Genomic DNA, 22,850 nt, shown 5'->3' with positions numbered 1-22,850 from the left:
TCAAGATAATAAATAACAAAAATAATTACTAATTATATTAAATTTCAAACTACATCAACAGTATCAAACACGAGCGCTAGGTTACCATAAATGCTGGTACCAAATTATATGAAATCTGTAGCTTGCATTCTTAAAATATAGCCGAATTACCGAAAATGATTAATTATGCAAATGGGTCCACAAAGTATATTATGTCATATCATATTTCAAAAATATGTTAGCAACATTATTGCAAAATTACAGGATTTAAGGTACTAAGTCAGGCCATTATTCTCAGTAATATGATTCGATGGTAGTTTTTGTTCTGTCTTGTTTTGGCATTTAAATTTGCCAGTTACTATAAGCCTTTGACAAGGGTCGCAGTTTAAACATTTGGTTGCCGCGACGGTGCCGGTTGAGACACATGCACCTGGGAATTTGACATGTTTAGATAGTTACCACATGAACAGCTAACACAATTCTTTTTAGTTCAGAATAGTCAGAATTTTTTTCCACTTTTGGCCTGCGACAATTACAAATAAGTCCTCCAGCCCAACCGCCAAAAAATCAAATGTGCACCCTTATATATTAACTGTGATATACGTTATCATCGATGAATTTACTTTGATTTACTTTGATTCTGAGTCACACAGGATAATGTTCTCACGGCTATCTACGCATCGCATTCGCAGTAATTAATGTTGCCATAACAACCAAGGTTGCCATAGTAACTAACTTCCTGAATTGCGAAATTAGCACCATGGTTTAAATGAGAGATTGAACTCTTTGAACCCAATGATCGATCACAGTTCAAGTTGAACTTGTTGACATAAGTTGATGATGTGTTAGTGGCGATATCCGCAATTCTTAGAAAGATACCTATATATCAGTTTCTAAGACAAACAACATGATGTTGACACAGCGCACTTACACTAAAAGCTTTTTGGTCTGCCTTTTAATTTTCAGGAGTAATTTGAATGAGTAATTATTTTTGGCAATTCATCAATATTTAAGGATTGTAATCTTCTTATGTCGTTTAGTTTGATGATGATTACTTGCACGTCCTTTTAAAGCTAAATTATGTAGTTTGTTATCGTAATCAATATTTTGCATAATTAATTATTTTCGGTTGTAAGCTTTAAATTGTGTATAATCTGGTACATACATTGGCGATAGCAAAGTAATATTCACAAGTCGTTTAGTGTTCTACATATTTTGATTATGCTTAAACTTCTTCTTAAAGCTTATTGATGTAGTTTGTTATTGCAATCGTCATTTTGCATAATTATTGATTTTTGGTTGCTTTATAAATTTTGAATAATCTTGTATATTCATTAGCGATAGCAAAGCACATGTGTCTGATATAGCAAATGTTGAATTCTAAAAGTATTTTATAAATAATTTGCACAACTTATACATTAATTGGCGATAGCAAAGCAGTCTTCACAAGTTTAGTGTTCTACATATATTTCATAATGAGGGCCTCAATGGAAAGAAGTGTTTCATTTACTTTAGTATTGTAACACTTATCTGATTTCCCTGAATAGATATATTTTATTATTATTATAATGCTAAATTACACTTCCTATTAAAGCTTTATATTGATGTAGTTTGTTATAGTAATACTTATTTTGCATAATTAATGATTTTCGGTTGTAAGCTTTAAATTTTGCATGATCTGGTACATTCATTGGCGATAGCAAAATAAAGTTTCAAATGTCGGTTAGTTTTCTACATATTTTGATGGTGCTTAATTGCACTTCCTTTTAAAGCTAAATGATGTAGTTTGTTATTGTAATCAATATTTTGCATAATTATTGATTTTTGGTTGCTTTAGTCACACATTTTGTATAATCTGGTATATTTATTGGCAATATAGCAAAGCACATGTGTCTGATATAGCAAATCATGAATTTTAGAAGTATTTTATAAGTCATTTGCATAACTAATAAGTTTTGGTTATTATGAAATATCTTGTAAATGCAAGCTTCAAATTCCATGTAATTTGGTATATGCCTCGAATAAAGTTTTTAATTTCATTGCAATTAGTCATTTGCATAATTCACGAATTTGCTAATCATGCAATATCTCAATGTGGTATACACGTGATGATAAAAGGACATAAGAACAAAAATCCTTATGGAAGGCATTACAATTTACACATGTGGTTTGTTTTGTGACCACAGATTTGATCAATTTATATATAGTGCAGTGGTGCTTCACAACGCGACGCACTTTCCTAGGAGCGCGCCCTCAGTCAGGTCAAAACACTTTTCAACCTTTGACCTCTCACGTCACCTGACTTTAAATCACAACCAGCGGCGATGGCTCCCAAATGGTGTCAGTTCGTTGTTGATGCCACGTTAGAATATGACACTCCGAAAATCGTCCATATAAAAAGCAAAAAAGTTGGCTTTATCAACAGGATAATACAGCTAGCTATTATAACTTACATCGTCGGGTAAGTGTAAATCATGCTACTGTGTATTTTATGAGGTTACAGGGTTACACCCCCTCCTCGGCGCGGCGACCAGCGACGCTCGAGTCTCAGTTTGAGCATGAGACGGTGTGTTATATACCTGACAGTAGCGGTATGTAAAATAATGTATCCCATAGGTGACAGGGGAAATGAAAGGTACATTTTTCCATTAATCGCTTACACCATGGTGGCTTATACTTCCATGCTTACACATTGTTTGAATATGATAACAACAACAATACATGCTTTAAAGTGATCATATGGATGAGGATTGGGTATTTGTTTTTAATTTTTAATTTATAAAACAATTTGGATCATGGCTTTCTAATTGCAAAATCAATGTGAAAGTGAAACAACACATGCCAAGTCCATGGTTGCAACTCACTAAATTGCAGAATATAAATATGTAAAATATTTGTTATTGTACGTACCATAACAAACAGTTAACACATATTTGTTTTACCTTTTGCACTGTATTGTATGCATACCTTAATACTGACTTATAATAACTTATATATGATTACTCCAGGCCACATGTAGAAACGATCATCGCCAGTGATACAAATCAGGTGTGTGCTAGGGAGTCTAACATAATGCCAATCCCTTTATCAACCCTTATCCTGACTCCCTAGCTTGAATATAATATCTATTGTACAGTCGGTCCACTGTTCTGTAGTCAAGATTACATTCAGTTATATAATTACGTATCATTTGAAAGTAAAAACGTGTAAATTGTAAATTAGAATTAAATTATTTATAATTATTTTTATAGTATAGTATAATATTATAGTATAGTACATTTTATTTGACATAAAATAATATAAAAAATACATTATTTAGAGTCTAATAATGCAGTGCAGGGAAAAAGGTAAGGCGAGATTTTAATATAGGCAACACGTTTATGAGATATGAACATCAGAATAGTAGTGAAACACTCAACAAATAAACCATTTCATTTGCTTCTGTGCAGTGCTGTATGCTATAGCTATTATAGGAGTCATTCATTTTCAGTGTGTCTGCAGTTATATTATAGTATGGTATGGGTAACATATGGTGCCAGTTATTTGTGCTTCTCTGCCCATTATCCGTATTTATTGTTGAATTTGAATGGCAAAAAGCAAACAGATGTACACAGCACTGCTTATATACCAGTTAATGCAGTCTGACCTTTGTATATTCATGCATAGTGAGGGCTTGCATCTGTGTGTGTGTACATGCATTAATATATGAGGGGGAGGGGGAGGGGATCTTTTCCACTTGTCAATATCTGTACATATCTGTTAGTTATGTAATGGATACCAGATGTGATCCACTATAATCGTAGGATATATTTGACAATTTATCGACAATTCTCAAAAATGGGCCCAAATAATTCTTGAAAAAAAAAGTAAAATATAATGACTTTGTTCCCCACTGTTTTGGTTCTGCATGCAATAAAACACCCTATATGTATACTGTATGATATTTGAATCATGCTAACGTTTGAAATGCAAGTAAAACTATTGATACTGAAAATAAAGTGAACAGTAAATGTACATGTAGTGATGTTCGGCTAAAGGTAAATGCCATGACAGGAAATAAAAAGCCACTGTTGTAAACTTTGGGCTCTGGAGAGTTATATCATGATTTCACATCACTAAGTTTACATTACATACAATTGCTGAGAAAAAAACGAGTGGAAATTTTCCTTTGTCGATTGAACAGTGGAGGTCCTAATGAACTACTATGGACATACATAATGTCTTGGGCTTTTACATATAAGAATGTTTACTGACGCCCATGAAACAATGCATGTCCATGGGAAGGAAATTCCACTGAACAATGAATGAGGAGCAAGTTTCACCTTGGTGTTTTTCAGCAGTCATACATAATATACATGCAAGTATTTCAAAATTATGCTATGACTCTCTGCAACCTAAAGTCGATGAAAATGTCACTACTTCCTGCAGAGATGTGGACCCTTTTATATTATGAGATAATAATGATATAATATAAGAAATACATACATGTCTGCTAAACACAAGTGCTTGTTTTATATTCAGGGGTGAACAAATCATTTTGTGAACTGATGGTCCCCGGACCAGTGCCTTAAAAAATCCAGTGGTCCTGCTGAAAGAATTAGTGGTCCCAGGTCCCGCTAATGTGAAACATTAAATCTTACCTATGAATCTGTATATTCAGACGACTTTTTAACATAGTTATTAACAGTAAGGTATTGGTCCGATGGACCAGACAAGGTAAAATTTGGTAGGTCCGCCCAAAAAAATCACTCGTCCCAGACCCAGGACCAGTGGATTTGTTCACCCCTGTTATTAGTTCATAAAGCAGTGTATTTGTATATAAGGATCCCAGTACAGTTATTCTACAAAGGTAACTATCGGTACTAGGGTATTCATACAAAATATGAATTATGATTTGTCATATTCAACTGGTATATCATATATCAGGATTTTTTTTTGACAAATACAAATATGAATTTCAAACATATTGGAATACTAGGTAGGTGTGCCAGCAGGCAGTTAATCTTTAATTGAACTTCATGTGGCTAAAGGAGAGGTTGTATTAAAAGATAATTCAAAATCATAAATTGTGCACATCTTGGAGTAGACGCAGTGAATCAATTTGTATACATGTATGTATGTATGTACGTACGTATGTATGTATACCGGAGTTGATACACTGTTTGTTATCTTGTGTCATTCCTCGTCAAACTTACAATCCAAAAACAGCCTTCAAACCATCCTATGGTTTTAGTTGTTACGCCTGTACAGTGGTACGAATGACATGAAAATGCCAAGTTGGGCTTCATCATGGTGTACGTTTCTCATGGACACTTTCCTGGAATATGACACACCCAAACTTGTGTGTATCAAGAATACGGCAGTGGGTGTGGTCAATAGATTAGTACAATTAGGAGTTATCATTCATATTATTGGGTAAGTTGATATCTCAAAAATTATGAAAAAATTATAATGAGAATTTGCTAGAAATTTATTGCATTAATTGGGTTATCCATGGTGTAAGTGTCTGGATGATGAAAGAAAATGTGTTATGTAGTAAACTAGGGACGAAGTAGAATAGTGGTCCACTTAATACATTGTGGAACACCGATGCTTGTACTTGCTGACCTGTCTCTGACCCCAGCAAGTGTTCAGACCACTCACAGTGTAGCCTGCCATAGTCTGGGTACATTTGTCGGAACTTAAGTATATCACATTTGTCAGACAACTTTCAGTCAAACAATTACAAATGTAGCTGTGTTTAGACAAATTGATTTTACATGTATTGAATAATAACATCCGGCATCTAGTAGAGTTGCCATCTCTGTGTACAGTGTAATATGGTATGCAAAACAACAAATATGGAACATTGATAATGTTATGTGAGCAACTGTTTTATAGTTTGATATAAGGGTGACCCTATCTTTTTATGTTTCTCATTACTTTTTCATGGCAACTATATAGGTTGGTCGATAAAAATATAAAAAATCATCTTCTTTTCTCTGCTTCCCCTTTTCCTCCTCTCTATCTTCTTTTTATTAGCTCCGCTGTCAGCGAAAGCTGAAAGCGTAGCTTTAGGTATAGGTGGGTATTGAGGTATAGAGAGTAGAGTGAATCATAGGTGTCCGTCAAACTTTTATATCTTCACTATCTACTCCGAAAGTGACAGTCGGAATTCTTCGATATTTGGTGTGCATGTTCCCTGGGGGGAGGCTATTCAGATTTGTTCATGCCAAGTTGATCTGTGCCATTTTCAATTTTTTATGATTTTTTTTCCAAAAATGTCATTTTCATCAACTCCTCATAAACTTTAAGTCAGATTGCTTTGATATGTGGTGTGTTGATGCACAGAGGGTACCTTACTTAGATTTGTTAATTTCAAGTCAGCACGTCTTCTCTTCTATTTTTTATGATTTTTTTTTTTGAAATTTGAAAAAAAATGAATATGTTAATGAGTATAATGACCGACGCCATATTGGAAATCACTCCGCGAGACTTTAGGTAAAGTGCAACTTTTCAAAAGACACTATTGACGTCAAACAAGCAATGTAATATGTGCTATAGTCTTAATTCTACGCATTGTGCGCCCAAATGACAAATATTTGTTCGAAAAAGGGTTGTAAACTTCAAATCCAATTCTCCATCCACCCCTCCTACAGAATGGTTCATTCCAGTATATGCACCTCCCTCATGATCAAGTTTGAATGCCTGTGAACTGAAGTGTATGGGACGATTTTTGACAGTCAGTCGTCAATAAAAACGATAATACTCTTTCTAAAATTTCCACATTTTGAAAGGGAAAGTACTTTGTGGTTCATTTATGGAGTTTTGTTTTTGTACGATCAATATTGGTGGCAAAATTACAGCGTCAAAATTGCCGATGTGGTAGTTCCGTACGGCGACAATCTCAAGTACCCGGATGTACGAGCGACTAACCCGGAAGCAAGTCGTTGCCAGCCGTACGTTACAGTGTTAACATCGTCCGAGAAATCGCTGCGTTCAGAATGTCATTATTCACAGAATTGTTTCTTTCGAGTGAAAACCCGTCTTGAATTGTATAACTCTAACAAATGAAGACATGTCAAGTTATATTTTGAAAGTTGTATCGCTAGTTTGAGACGATTTGCTCACGTACTATCGAGGCTTGGACCTTACTCCAGTTCAGCGGGAAGTTTAGCCAGTCCGATAATTCTTTCTGGTTTAGTTTACAACACTTTTGATCACACAGATTTTGTTTTTGTGATGAAAAGAAATTTAAAAAAAGATCACTTCAACCATTTCGTTGTGTTTTCTTTATGAAAGGTAATCGAACATGAACGAGTGTTACCACTGTAACCAGGAGGGTCTATGCTGTAACGTATAGCAAGGGTTCGACATACACGTACACGCTGGTCCGCGAGTCGAGTAACTTTCTGTGATAGGGAGCTCAGAATTCAAACCACCGGCTATATGATGAATTCACGGTCATAGTAAAATTCATTTGATTTTTAATTTGCTATTTTGACCAACTCCGGTTGTCTATTCGCGATAAAATTACGATTAGTTTGGAAACGGGGTAGATTTTCTATGATTCCGTGTCATAAAAGCATGTGTTGTGTAGTTTTCGAAAAGCACACCCGGTGGGAAAGTCGCCCAACAGGCGATCTCGCGCCATTGCTGTACTACGTGGCACTTTATTCTGGCGGGGTGTCTCTTGAAAACGGGAATAGCGAAGGATGAGCCAATCAAGTGAGACCTTTCAAATGTAGCTAATATTATAGCCAATAAAATTAGTTGTACGATGATTTGTGTATAATAAGGGTAAGGCTGGCCTCTACACTGTACTGGCCACGTTCAACGGAAGTAAGGGAAGCTCAATCATAACAATGGTGGCTGTCAAAATCGAAGACGCGATTTGACCGTGTTGTTATTTCAGTGAGTTTATTCAGCAAGAAAACAACGTGTTCTATGTTTTTGTACTTCCTACATGATGTGATGATCGTTTTTTTACCGGTACAACTTACAGCCTACAATGAAACTGCTAACTTATTAGTTAGTAACACTGACACGGTACGATTCCGTGTTCCGTGTTCCGTGTTCATGTTTTGGGGCACATATTTCTAAATACGCGAAACCAGTTATTGAATGTGTAGTGGATATTGATATTCAGGTTGAAAAATTAAAATCCTGAACTTTATTTTGCGAACGGTTTTGTCATTTCTTAGTAATTATAGGGCCGACTGTATCACGTTTAACGTTTATGTCAACCCGGAAGTACATAGACACGAAAATAGACGAAGTGACTTGTACATGTAATTAGTAACAAAATTTTGCTGTAACTGCTGGTAACCTTCAAATTTATTTATTTTTATGTTGTAAATACATTCTAATATGCACTAAGGACAACACTATAAAGACTTGCTCCATGGGAAGGTAATTTTTTGTCTTTTAAAAATGCAATAGTTAGATCAATGTGTACCAGAAATGTTATGAGCTAGAAATAAGACCACATAACATCTTATTACTCCCCCCCACCCAATTAAGACAAACTACTCACAGAAAGCAACAAAAAAGAGAAGAAGCTCCAAAACATAAAAAAGAGAATAAAATTACAGTAATGAGTTGATGATGCACAAACAACTACAAAGAAATAGACAGTTCAATTACAACACACGGTTTGAAATAAATATGGGGTTTGGAAAAGTGAATTAGAAATTGAGCAAAAACTAAGAGAGATGAAGAGCCTAAGTGAACAAGCGAAAGCACTTAAAGATAGGACCACCAGATTTTTTGCAGGACTACTACGTTATCAATTTTACTAGTCCTGTGGGATAGTGACTTTTTTACTCCAGTGTCGAACCCTGTCAATGGCTGAGAATGACTCTCTTTCGGGTACTTGGGGATTGTCGCCGTACGGAAACTAAGATGGCGATTAATACATTTCTTCCCTATATATATATCTACTACAACTAGTACAAGTTGAATGTTGTTGACTTGGTAAATTTGTTTTGAAATTCAAATTGCCTCAAAATTATTTTAGATCCCTAGTTTATTTCATTCATCATTAAAATTTTCCAGGGTTAAAGCTGTAAGACACTGGAATTATTTATAGCCAACCTCAAAATCCTCTTTTTTTTCTTTTTCTTGTGTGCATTTCCCAGTCATTTTTTTCTGAGATTTTGTGCAATTTTTCATAACTGTAGATTTTTGTTATAAAATGGTGACTATGGTATAAAAGTACAATACATTACCAACTTCTGTGTAAAATGTGTTTTATAGTGAGACATCATATGAAACCACTAACCACTTTATTGCATCGCTAAAACAAAACTGCATAGTAAAGAGCTGAAGAACTGAACCACTTCTACATGTCACCAAAATAAAAAAAAAACAAACAAAAAAAAACAGCGGAGCTATTCTGACCGATAGGTCGCTTGTTGGATTCCTGGTAACAAGCCCAAAGTTTCCCAGCTTCTCTACACAATTGAACAAGTGTTGTCATCGCCAGCATGACTGTAGATAACATTGACAGTCCAGACACTTTCTTTTTATTGTCACTGTCAGATATGGCACTGTTCCACAAAATATTATAGGTGGGCGAAAAAAATTACTTTGATGTCAGGACTGAAAATTTGAGTCTAAATTTGAGTCTGTCGGGTAATGAGAAACAAGAAAAAAATAGGTTCATCCTAATAATTGGTAGTGATTTTCTGACAGTGCAAATACTGATCTAGCAGATAAGCTTGTTTTTGATAGTAATTCTCAGAAATGAGATTTTATAAACTTCAGATTAAATGCTGGCCTGGGTTCAGAATGCACTGCATGACCTATTACTGTTGGAACAAAATCCATAACAATTAAATTAGTTACTCTAAAAAGCCTAAAACCAACATTTGTTCTACAGCACATTGCAGCATACTTATTTGCCATATTAGATGGGGTCTGATGTTTTCCAGCTGAAGAGTCTAAAATGGGGTCCACTTTGCATTATTTTCGATTTTGCTTGGTCTAAAATGTGGTCCATTGTCCTTTAACAAATCATAACTGCCATTAATTGCCCCAAAATGTTGTCTCCCAAGGAAAATGTATGTCGGTCTATACTTTCATCTTTTAAAAACCTGTAATGGTCTAAAATGGGGTATGTCAGAGCTGGCCACTGGTACCACCCCAGCCTACAGCAGTCATTGGCTTCTGTTCTATATACTGCCCACATTATATCGGTATAGCTAGGCATGTGTGTGTTGACATATGTTACCCAACACAAACATTACCTTTGAAACAGCTGGTGAAAGATTAAACAAATTCTATAGAAATGTAATATGTGTGAGTCATTGCAAAAATGAAACAAACTGAAACAACATATCCCAATAAAGGTAACATCACTTATTATTTTATATCTGGTAAGTTACTGACTGCAAATATTATTTTAGGTCAAAACAGTCAATGTTGGTATAACATCCATGTTGTAATTTTCTGAGTATTAAATTGTACGAAAAATAAGTAATTACCAGTACACATACAGTTCTAAAACCATGTTTTTTTAGACTTAGGGAGATGAGATTTTTTTCTTCTTTTTTCACTTAATATATTCCAAACTATGACTAAGTTTAATTGCAATATTTATTAAAATGACTGAGGTAATATTCGGAAATAATTTTTTTTTGGTTCTGGTAATTGCTTGTATTTCCTGGTCAATTATTGCCAATAAGTATTATATATGAAAACACCAGATAATACTTAACATTTCAAAGTGTCCATGAAGATAGCCGTAGATTGTTTTTCATTGAATACGAGGTGGTTATCAAATTTTACAAATTATGAATTTTGAGATTTGCAATAAAGCTTCACTATAGCTGTAACTGAAGTATTAGTGTTTTTTGATCAGACAAGCAACTATATATAAAATGCCAATAATTAGACATACCTTTTCAATTAGAGAGGTCTGTTTTATCTATAAATCTAGTAAATTGTGATTCATTGGGGATTCTAATTTTTGGGCGTGGACCCCAAAATTAAGTTGAATGGATATAGCACCATATCATGTGTGTAGCTACCTTGTTAACCCACAGGTATTTCAGTACCATTTGGTGTGTACAATAGTAGGCAAAATGAACAAAAATGTGTGTTTTTCCGATAACCCGACCCATCCTAGTGTAAGCTGCCAACACTAAACATTTTTCAAACATTTAAAACAAACATTAAAAAAATTCTTTGTTGTCGTGACCGTTATACATGTCTGTTTTCTTGATGTCTCTACATATTTCATCAAACTACCACAGAAGAAGTATTCTGACTGCCATTTTGTTTGTTTTTGGGTCGAAGTAATATTTAAAAAGAATAAAAAATAAAAAATAAAAAATAAATTAAAATCCCAACTTACCTACCGTATTTTCTGAGGCCATGTTATTAGAAATACACATAATTATTTTGTTTTGCCTATTAAGTGATTATATGTAAATGCTAAAGCATATTGCAGCTAGTGCAGCTTTAAATTGATGGAATTGTTTTTGTATTAATGAATACTCTATCATAGTATCATGTGATACATACCTGCAATATTTTGTGGAAATTTACCTTAAAACAAGATGTTTTTCAAACCCCAAAATTTCTTTCATTGTACATATTTGTACTTGAATCTTAATTCGTGCAGTAGCTTTGTGTCTGGTAGGTAAATAATACCTGTACACTTGTTAATATACGGTATGTAGGGGTGTGTCATCTATACAACAATTAATGAAATGTTACTGCCCTAAGAATGAGCTGTCAGCCTGCATGCTACGTTGACCTGTATTGTCACCGTGTCACAATATGACTGTATACATTAATGTACCACATTATTCAACATAAACAAAATGTACAGCTTTGTGTTTGATAAATCCCCAAGTACAGTTATACTTTGTATTTGCTTAGAGGTACACAGTCCAAAATTGAAGTGTTTGAAATATTTACAATATACTGTGTGTAGTACTGTAATCGTACATTCAACTAGCTACTGGCTAGTCCGCAATCATTCAAAAAACTTCTTACCCAGTCATTTGAAATTCTCTCTCTCTCCAATCATCAGAAAGTGTCTTTCTCTAGTCATACGAAATCTTCTTTCCCAAATCATTGGAAATTCTTCCCCAATCTCGTAGTACAAGCCTTGCATGATTATATTGACTATAGACATATTTTTTCAAATTGGATGTTTTTAAATTTCTGAAATTGCATTTCCTATAGTGTGTAATTACAGTGCAAGTCACGGATAAAAGTTACAAATAAAAATATTTTCTTTTCACTATTTTATCTGTTTACTGAGTTAAATCCAATATTTGTTATTCCTGTCAAATTGTTGACATTGTCAATACGGCCAAATAAAAAATATTATGTGTTTCGGATAACCCCGACCAACCTAGTTTAAGCTTCCAACCCTAAACATTTTTTTAAAAACATTTCAAACAAAAAGATAAGAAATTCTTTAACCTTCATGCAGGTGTGTTTTCTTTCCCCAGTGATGTCTGTACATATTTCATCAAATTATCACAGAAGGGGTATGACTTTTGTTTGTTTTAGGTTGAAGGAATATTTTTCAAAAATAAATAGATAAAATGAAATAAAATAAATTCCCAACCTACCTGTACCTACCCTATTTTCTGAAGCCATGTTATCAGAAATTATCAGAAAAGCAATTTTTTTTCACCTTAAAATAATTTATGCAATAATTTATTCTGGTTAGTATTGATTCTAATATATACATTTATAAGAAGAAAAAACACACATAACAAAACATTGTCCTAATTGGGCAAACTAACGTGCACATACATGTAAACATACAATGTAGTAATACCACTCAGTAGTGTACAATGGCATATTTAATAGACCTACAAAAATTGTTTGGTTCCAGTTACCCGACCCCACCTAGTTTTTCACTCCAGACCTTACATATTCGAGAAAAAATGATGTAAAATCATGAAAATTGTGAAATCTTGCCAATCTATAATGGCTGTACATCCGATGGAAAGAAACCAATAACACAGAGACCATATGGAAAACTACAGAAAACATAACTATCTGAACTAGACACTCACACATGGAAAAAAAAAATAAAAAAATAAAAAATCTACTCACCCCACCTATTCTATAATTGGATATAATAGGAACGGCACAATTTTTTTAGGCCTTATAACGAGCAATTGTTATTTTTCACTCTCTTTCAGGTGGGTCATAGTTTACAAGAAGGGTTACCAAGACTTTGATGATGTTGTTAGTACAGTGACCACTAAAGTGAAGGGTGTGTCCTATACAAATCTATCAGCTGTTGACCCAGAATATATTACTGTTAATGACACCACACCATATGATAGACTGTGGGATGTTGCAGATTATATAATTCCCCCACAGGTGAGACATTGAAATTATGGCTGTTGTATTGTGGAGTCATGATGGTGCAATGGTTATAGTATGGCTGACTTGGAATCTGCAGGTTGCAGGTTCGAGCCCCATCGCTGCCATTTGTGTCTGAATGGCTAAAGTCCTTGGCCAACAAATTTATTTCATTATTCCAAAAGTACCAGGAATAAGCTTCAAAATGACAAAATTTTGAGAGATTTTAAGACATTTGATATTGAGGAAATTAGTCCCCAAGGTGCATTTACCTTCACTTGCCATATTTACTGTATTATCACGTTTTCTGATATTCAACAAAAATTTTTTGAGAAAAGAAGATTGATAAAATACTTGAGTTCTCCAACCAAGTTTATAATTACAACATATTTTCTTTTACTCTTCGTTTTCTCTCACACAGATGCAAAATTCTTTTTTTGTCATGACCAATATGATTATAACAGAGGACCAAGCACAGGGAACATGTCCTGAGGTAAGCAATCAAATCCAAACTCTAATACAAAACATATTTAGGGAGAAAATCCACAGTGCTAGGAGTCATGTAAAGTTCTCTTTTCTGTTGATCCATTTCCTGTTTGTATCTAAATCTAAAGACCCCCTGTTCTTTCTTGTCATTAGTATTTTATATGAGGCCTAAAAAATAGTGTGGTTCTGACTACGCTCAACTTTAGAATAGGTGGGATTGGTAAAAAAAAAATTTGAATTATTTTTTTCATGTGTGATTGTCTAGTTCAGGTAGTTATGTTTTTCCATTGTTTTCCATGTGGATTCTGTGTTATTGGTTTCTTCCCATCAGATGTACAGCCATTACAAATTGGAAGAACAGTTTTATATTATCTTTTTAAGTTGATGTCAGTTTTCACATCCACTATTTCTCGTGAGACTTCACAATTTTCGTGATTTTATTATTTTTTCGCGAATATGTAAAAAAAAAGTCGGCAGTAAAAAACTAGGTTGCAGGTAACCAAACAATGATTTTTTTAGGCTTGATGTAAATACATACACACATTACCCACAGGTGCATAGTATAGACATCTCTTGTACTGAGCTTACGGCGGCTCTTCATGTATATTTCTTAAATCTGACCAACAACATCACCAAAAAAATAATCAGAAAAAAACTGATTGACTACATATCATTCTCAATGTGTAGCGATGAAAAACGTAACATTAAAAAGAGTTATGAGTACAACAATTCAAAGGAGAATTTAAAATGTCTGAAACATACCTCTGAAAAGTGGGTATTTTTAGATTAATAAGATTTTTACACAAGTGAAAATGCTTTATATATAAAACTGCCTATAAACTATTTTAGTGTAGTGGTCATATCAGTACCTGCCGTCTGGGACAATAGCATTGTTTTCTGGTATTGATAGAACAGTTGATGCAAAGTAGAGATTTCTTCAACTTTTTTTTTAGACATATAAAAAATTACACTAAGTGAGATCATTTATCTTTATATGTGGTTTGAGTTGAGTTAATTGCAAGTGATGGTCATGTAGTACTTCAGTGGGTAGCAAACTTCAATTACCCTTTGCAAATGCAAAAATTAAACCCTGAAATGTGTAAAGTCAGCTTGTGTCCCTTTAGGCCTAGAAAGAACATTGTTTGGTTCCAGTTACCTGACCCCACCTAGATTGTCACTGCTGAACGTAAACTTTTTTTTACGCATTCAAGAAAAAATAGTAAAACTGCGAAAATTGTGAAGTTTCGCCAGAAATAGTGGATGCGGAAACTGACAATGACATCAACTAAAAAAGACAAAATAAAACTCTTCTTCCAATCTGTAATAGCTGTACATCTGAGAGGACGAAATAAATAACACAGAAACCATTTGTAAAACAGTGGAAACCTGAACTAGACACTCACACATGAAAAAAAAAATATAATAAAATAAAATAAAAAATCTACCTACCCCACCTATTCTCAAAAGTGAGAGTAACCGAAACCACACAATTTGTTTTATTTGGCTTTAATACATATCATGATTTTATTTTCTGACCAAAAGGATCCTGGTATGGTTGGTGCAACCTGTGAGAGTAATGCTAATTGCACTGAAGGTGTACCAATCACTAATGGCAATGGTGAGATTGTTGTTTTCTTTTTTTTAACACTTGATCAGTTGTAGATGATATTTTACTGAACGGGTGATGTCATACTGTAGCCTCCACTATTTTCATTATCTAGTGAACTCTCATTTGACTGTATGGAGTATTATATTGGACAGCTCACAATAACTTTCACGGAATATCAAACCATTTTCTGTCAAGTGGATAATAGTTTCTGTCAAGTTTGGTTGATTACTTGAGTGTAGAACTTTAACCAGAAAGACCTGTTGATTCTAGCTTTACATGCATAATGTATTTATGATATTATTATCACCCCTTCTTTTGGTGTATGGCTCGCACATTAACTGATCAAATCTAAGTTATTTATAACAGGTGTACAAACTGGTAAGTGTGTTGACAATCCAACATATGGTCCTGATGTGAAAACTTGTGAAATACTTGCATGGTGTCCTGTGGAGGAGGATGTCAAACCAGGACCAAGGTAATTTATATGGTTTTTAGAAACGAAGTGAACTAACTATACCAGCAAAGAAATATATGTTACTGTGAATGCACTGAGAGGATGTCAAACCAGGACCAAGGTAATTTATATGGGTTTTTAGAAACAAAGTGAACTAACTATACCAGCAAAGAAATATATGTTACTGTGAATACACTGAGAGGATGTCAAACCAGGACCAAGGTAATTTATATGGGTTTTTAGAAACAAAGTGAACTAACTATACCAGCAAAGAAATATATGTTACTGTGAATGCACTGAGAGGATGTCAAACCAGGACCAAGGTAATTTATATGGGTTTTTTAGAAACAAAGTGAACTAACTATACCAGCAAAGAAATATATGTTACTGTGAATGCACTGAGAGGATGTCAAACCAGGACCAAGGTAATTTATATGGGTTTTATTTAGAAACAAAGTGAACTAACTATACCAGCAAAGAAATATGTTACTATGAATGCACTGAGAGTGTTGAAACAGTAGATGCTGTAGTAAATGGTGCTCTATGGTATATTGTTAAAGATATTGTTTAAAGTTTAGCTGCATGTCTGTCTGTCTGTCTGTCTGTCTGTTTGTTTGCCTACCTGTCTGTCTCTCTGTCCCAACCCACCCCACCCCTCTCTTCCCCTTCTCTCATCTCCTCTTTCTTCCTCCCCTCTCTTCTCTTTGTCACTCCTCTCCCTTTCATTTCTAGATTCATTATGATCACAAATGACAATTTTGTTTATTTTTTAATTACAGAACAGACAAACCAGTCTTGTATGAAGCCACAGACTTCACAGTACTCCTTAAAAATAGTATATCATTTCCAAAGTTTAATTTCAAAAAGTAAGTCAATTTTCTTGTTCTGAACACGTATTACATCAGCCTCATTGATTATTAATTATTGTTATCTGTGTTCTATTTATAGAGCAATGTACACACACACACACACACACACACACACACACACTTACTGGTATGATATTATGACTGGCAAAATATGCAAATAATCATGTCCTGATGATAAAGTGTTCGCCATTTTTTCTTAAGGACATTAAAGAGACATATCCCTATATCGTGTTGTTTCTGAAAAAAAAATTATTAAAAGTTTCCTTTTTTGAAATTTATTTGTACATTCCACATTTATTTTATCATGATCAGTTTTGTTTGATGATGTAAAATAAATTGTACTGAAAATTAAGCAAAAAAAATGGAAATAAAGAAAGGAAGAAAGCAAACAAAGGTGACACTGTTGTCGTGGTCTGTGAAGATGTTTGCATGAGACAAACTAAAACTACTAACCTGTGTCATTTACTATTTTGATATAATATAATTCCATTTACATCTTGCATTTGTCTCAGTATGAGTGTTTAATTAGAAGGGATGTGTCAGTGTTATACTGAGAAGAGTAACACAAGAAAGTATGGTGGCTAGAAAACAACTGTTGATTGAATAGGCCTTTCCAAAATTTGCAATGGTGGCACTCTACTTCCTGTCTGTGTGTACCTTGGGGGTATACACGGTATAGGTTACTTGGTTAATCATAGAGCACTGCTGCTTTCCTCAATATTTGAACAATGCGAAAAACATCCCTGATTTACACTTCTACAGAATACCAAGAAACAAAGCTCTTAAGAAATGGTGCTATGACGTGATGATACCTCCAATTTGAGCAAGGGCACTGTATTCTCAATTTGCTGTTTCCAGTCAGGAATAGCCTATTAAAATATTCCATAGTCTAGGAAAAAACAAAAGATAGTCTTAATTGGTCACTAGGAGTGCTCTTCAGAGTGTTATACTTAAAATAGGGATGTGTCAGTGTCATAAAGAGTGACACAAGAAATGTGATAGCTTGAATAGCTGTCACTATATCAAACATGTGATTTTAAAACATGCCATAGCCAAGGAAAAACAAAAGATAGTGTAGGCTGGCCACTAGGAGTGCTCTTCAGAAGCAATTTTTTGGATTGATCCTTGAAGTACTGAAACCCCATTATTTCTGAGTGCTTCAAAGCTAAAGTCAATGGTATTCTGTACCAGTCTAAATAGCTTAATTACTGATAATGATTTTATAGTAAGTGACATGAAGAGTTGTCTCATTAATTGACACAGTATGTTGACTGCTATTCATGTAGTACCATTCTCTAGCAAAGCTCAGTCCTTATTTTCCCAAATTTTGGACACCATAAGAACCAAAAAAAGTGATTTACTATATAAAAACATAACATATTTAAGAAAAATACCAGATGGTAATAACATCAGCTTTTTATATGTTTTTAGAGTACATTGTGTATATGAGAAGATTTTGTTCAATAATGGGGCATCATGGAAAAGAAAGTAATAATAAATAATGTTGGTTTTTATATCACACTCTGTGATCAAAGTGCTTTACAATTATTATCCCTGGCATGGATCTATAGTGGCACAATGGCCCTTTATTTTCTCAACTCCCTGGGGAGCATACAATCCATTACAGCCTTTATAAGTGCATAAAGTATTCACATTTCAACCTCTATCCTACTAGGTACCCAATTATACAACTGGGTTGACTGAGGCATAGTTGTGGTTCAAATCTTGCTCAAGGACTTTCACCATTAAGAAACAAATGGTAGCAACAGGGCTTGAACCTGCAATCAACTTGCAACCTGCGGATGCCAAACCAGCCACTTTAACCAATCAACCATCATGGCATGTTTATTTTGCAATTTTTGGAATACATTTGTTGTGACAATTTTTGTTTTCATTTCAGGAGGAATATTCTAGAGAGCAGTAACCAGACATTTTTGAGGGAATGTCTTTACAACGCAAACGATGAAGATTTACAATTCTGTCCAATATTTCAACTTGGTTACATTGTAAACCAGACAGGAGAGGACTTTGATACTCTAGCATTTCAAGTATGTGTATGGAAGTAGTCGTTTATAAGTAGTGATGAATTCAGGAAATGAGTGTATAGCCTCTTTCCATTTTGCTCACCCAGTATCAGCAGTCTGGTGTTACTACCAAACCAGAGTGACTATAGAGTTTCAATTAGGCAGTACGGTGTTACTACCAAACCAGAGTGACTATAGAGTTTCAATTAGGCAGTACAGTGTTACTACCAAACCAGAGTGACTATAGAGTTTCAATTAGGCAGTACGGTGTTACTACCAAACCAGAGTGACTGTAGAGTTTCAATTAGGCAGTTCGGTGTAACTACCAAACCAAAGTGACTATAGAGTTTCAATTAGGCAGTACGATGTTGCTACCAAACCAGAGTGACTGTAGAGTTTCAATTAGGCAGTACAGTGTTGCTACCAAACCAGAGTTACTGTAGAGTTTCAAATAGGTAGTACAGTGTTACTACCAAACCAGAGTGACTGTAGAGTTTCAATTATGCAGTACGGTGTTACTACCAAACTAGAGTGACTGTAGAGTTTCAATTAGGCAGTACAGTGTTTTTATCACACAAGGATTTTTTGTTACAAATTACTCCGCAGTTTCTGACCAGCTACATTTTCAGGACTTTTGTGTTTAATTAAAACTTCTTTGTTTCGATCAACCACTATAAATTTGTGTTTTTACTAAGATTGGGCAACCCTGGTAACAGAAAGGGTGAAAAGGGTAAAAGTGGCATAGTTCACCATACAATCTACAATAATACCGTTTGGGAACTCTGGTATAAATGACTTGGGATCTCCTTTAGATTTACCTGCTTTCTGCCCTTAGCAAAAACACTAAATATATATCCATTGTTTGGTAGATTCAAGGGTCTCCCTCATAGGTTTAAGAGCCGACTTTTTTCAATTCTACCCACTACTTTTAGAATTAGCTACATCTCTGTTCTAGGATACTAATACGGTTGTATGTTTGTTGAATTCTTCCTCCAATTAGGGTGGAGTTATTGGTATATTCATCAAATGGGACTGTAATCTGGACAAGGATAAGGAAGAGTGTAAACCACAGTACAGCTTCAGTCGCCTTGACAACCCAAATGCCAAAATTGCCCAAGGTTTTAATTTTAGGTAAATTTTAAGAAGCATACAAATGTAGTTAATAGTAAATGGAATAAACTATAAACCCTGAAAGCAAAATTTAGAAAGATTCTCCATCAACATTAATGATCTGTGTTCATGATGTTTCTTTAGAAAATAAGACCACTAAAACCATGTGCATGTGGCATCATCCCCAAAAGCTCACCATCAACTTTAACTTTTAACAATTTTGTATGGTCCTGTTATATTCTTAAGGCATGTGCTTTTTAGAAAACTTATAATTTCCGATTGTTTTACAAGTGCTAAAGTTAAATTTTAGGAGGGAATAAGTGATGGAAGAATTCCCAAGATTGAAAAATTTCGATTCTTGGCATTTGTCCTAAAAATCATCACACCTCTATATGTACCATTGCCTGAAGTTTAACATGTTATCCTAAGAAGATATGGTGTTCACATGAGATGGAAAATGACTTTTGGCCCATGAAAATGGATTGTTGTGTGCGTTGTAAACTCTAGTAATTTCACACCAATTTTTCTAATAATTTTGCAATGTCTTTTTCTTGTACTATCTGTACAGGTTTGCTTACAAGTACAAGATAAATGAAACGGATGAGTATCGTACTTTAACCAAAGCATATGGTATATTATTTGAAGTCATTGTCACTGGTCGGGCTGGCAAGTTCAATGTCATTCCACTGTTTCTGAACATAGGTTCAGGTTTGGCTCTCCTGTCCTTGGTAAGTCATAAACTTGGTTGTTAGTTGTAGTCATTATTTTAAAGGAAAAGTCCAGTCAGACTTATTTCTGTCTTTAGTACATTTGTATTGATTACTGCTATCAACTTAAAGGAAAAGTCCAGTCAGACTTATTTCTGCCTTTAGTACACTTGTATTGATTACTGCTATCAACTTAAAGAAAAAGTCCAGTCAGACTTATTTGTGGCTTTAGTATACTTGTATTGATTACTGCTATCAACCTAAAGGAAAAGTCCAGTCAGACATATTTCACGTTTTAGTACACTTGTATTGATTACTGCTATCAACTTAAAGGAAAAGTCCAGTCAGACTTATTTCTGTCTTTAGTACACTTGTATTGATTACTGCTATCAACTTAAAGGAAAGTCCAGTCAGACTTATTTCTACCTTTAGTACACTTGCATTGATTACTGCTATCAACTTAAAGGAAAAGTCCAGTCAGACTTATTTCTACCTTTAGTACACTTGTATTGATTACTGCTATCAACTTATAGGAAAAGTCCAGTCAGACTTATTTCTGGTTTTAGTATACTTGTATTGATTACTGCTATCAACTTAAAGGAAAAGTCCAGTCAGACTTATTTCTACCTTTAGTACACTTCTATCAACGTACATATGATTTTGAGTCATAAAATATCACTTTGATTGCTTATTAAACTTTGAAATCTTGTAAAAAGCTTTACTGCACTTGACATGTGTTCAGTCATTTTTGGGTCTATCTATGTGTGAACACCTATCTCTCTTTATAGCCTAACTACCACACGATAGCATCCTTACTATTATGTTCCTACTGACTTCCTTTTCAGGCAACAATCATGTGTGACATCGTAGTTCTTTATGTGCTAAAGAAAAGACAATATTACAAGGAAAATAAATATTTATATGTTGATGACTTGGACGATGACAATTTAGTGGAAGGAGATAATTATAGGGTAAGTCATTCCTTGTTGGTCAGGGGGTGTTTGTGTGGTGCTTGGTCATGGTAGTGTTTTTGACAGTAAGATAATGGGCACTTGAAGACTCACTGGACTGGTAGTGTTCTGGGTACAGTAGGAGCACAAGAAGTTAAAAGAAGAAGGTAAAGTACAATCAATAACACAAACAACATTGCTTCTATCAGAAATGATTATGATATTTATGCAAGGGTAGGAAAACAACAGCCATGCTGTTTTGTACAGTTCCTCTTCGTAAATACTTAGAGTGCAAGTACCATTATGTTACCATGGTTTCTGTATGTTGTATTTATATTATGTTACCATGACTTTTGTATGTTGTATTATGCATTATGTTATCATAACTACTGTATGATGTGTTTTGTATTATGTGTTATGTTGCCATGGTTTATGTATTTTGTATTATGTATTATGTTACCATGGTTTCTTTATGTTGTATTTTGTAATGTGTTATATTACCATGACTACATACTGTATGTTGTTTTCTGTATGTCAAGTTTTAGACCAAAACCACATGGCTCTGATATCACAATGACCATTGTCTTCAAACTCCATTCCAACCATTATTTGTGCTAACTTCAATTGAGTTGTCATGGCAATAAAGACTGCTTTTAGGGGATAAGGTTCTCTGTATTGGTGCGGGGATCATGATCCCTCCCCCAGCATAAATTATCTAAAATCTATTGCTATTGTTACAGATGTAGTGAAATTGGTAGACTTTTATGGGAAAGATGTTTTTTCTACTTCTCTTTTATAGAAAAAACCGGAAGTACATCATGCATGTACATATGTTTGAAAATATACAGCAACAGTTTTCTTTAAGTCCCTTTCCTTCCCCCGAAATTATTACCCTTCAATCACATTTGCATACTTAAAATGATAAAAAAACAACAGTTGTTCATGTCATTGTTTTAAACATGACAACCCAGTGACAGTTGAAGTATCGATAGCAAGTAATGTGATGAAGCCAAATGATGTCAAAATTTGTTGAGGAATGATTTGATTATAATCTTAGCATGGTGTAGGGTGATTACACATGGAAAGGATGGTGGCATGAGTCAGAGATTCTATAAAGGTGAATTGAAGGTTTGTACTTTGGTGAGGTCAAAGGTCAATTACTCCATGCAGGCAAAGGTTACTTGCTACTCGTGTGAAGTTAAAATCTAAACTTGGTTATATGAACTATTTAAAATCTTCCTTCACTGTAATCTGTACTATATGAAGCCTTCATCAGAGTCCGACATTCACAAAATGAATGTAGTTTCTTGGTGTTTGTGACAATTCCTACATTAATATATTA

General features: G+C 34.3%; 1 protein-coding gene across 3 annotated transcripts in view; it reads left to right on the top strand.

Annotated features, from left to right (window-relative positions):
• The first annotated feature begins 2,300 nt into the window (after nucleotides 1–2,300).
• LOC144449014 (P2X purinoceptor 4-like) overlaps nucleotides 2,301–22,850 on the top strand; it is a 30,919-nt gene continuing 10,369 nt past the window's right edge. For all 3 annotated transcript variants that reach the window (XM_078139411.1, XM_078139410.1, XM_078139413.1), the window contains exons 1-10: nucleotides 2,301–2,440; nucleotides 13,134–13,317; nucleotides 13,721–13,792; nucleotides 15,328–15,403; nucleotides 15,761–15,869; nucleotides 16,628–16,714; nucleotides 18,618–18,765; nucleotides 19,742–19,872; nucleotides 20,420–20,579; nucleotides 21,404–21,529. In XM_078139411.1, the coding sequence (XP_077995537.1) occupies nucleotides 2,304–2,440; nucleotides 13,134–13,317; nucleotides 13,721–13,792; nucleotides 15,328–15,403; nucleotides 15,761–15,869; nucleotides 16,628–16,714; nucleotides 18,618–18,765; nucleotides 19,742–19,872; nucleotides 20,420–20,579; nucleotides 21,404–21,529 (1,230 nt within the window). In that variant the 5' untranslated portion in view covers nucleotides 2,301–2,303. The remainder of the gene's footprint in view (nucleotides 2,441–13,133; nucleotides 13,318–13,720; nucleotides 13,793–15,327; nucleotides 15,404–15,760; nucleotides 15,870–16,627; nucleotides 16,715–18,617; nucleotides 18,766–19,741; nucleotides 19,873–20,419; nucleotides 20,580–21,403; nucleotides 21,530–22,850) is intronic.

Source organism: Glandiceps talaboti, chromosome 18 (genome assembly GCF_964340395.1).
Source record: "Glandiceps talaboti chromosome 18, keGlaTala1.1, whole genome shotgun sequence".
NCBI lineage: Eukaryota > Metazoa > Hemichordata > Enteropneusta > Spengelidae > Glandiceps > Glandiceps talaboti.
Note: the sequence above shows the minus strand (reverse complement) of the source record. Positions and strands in the feature narration are given on the sequence as shown.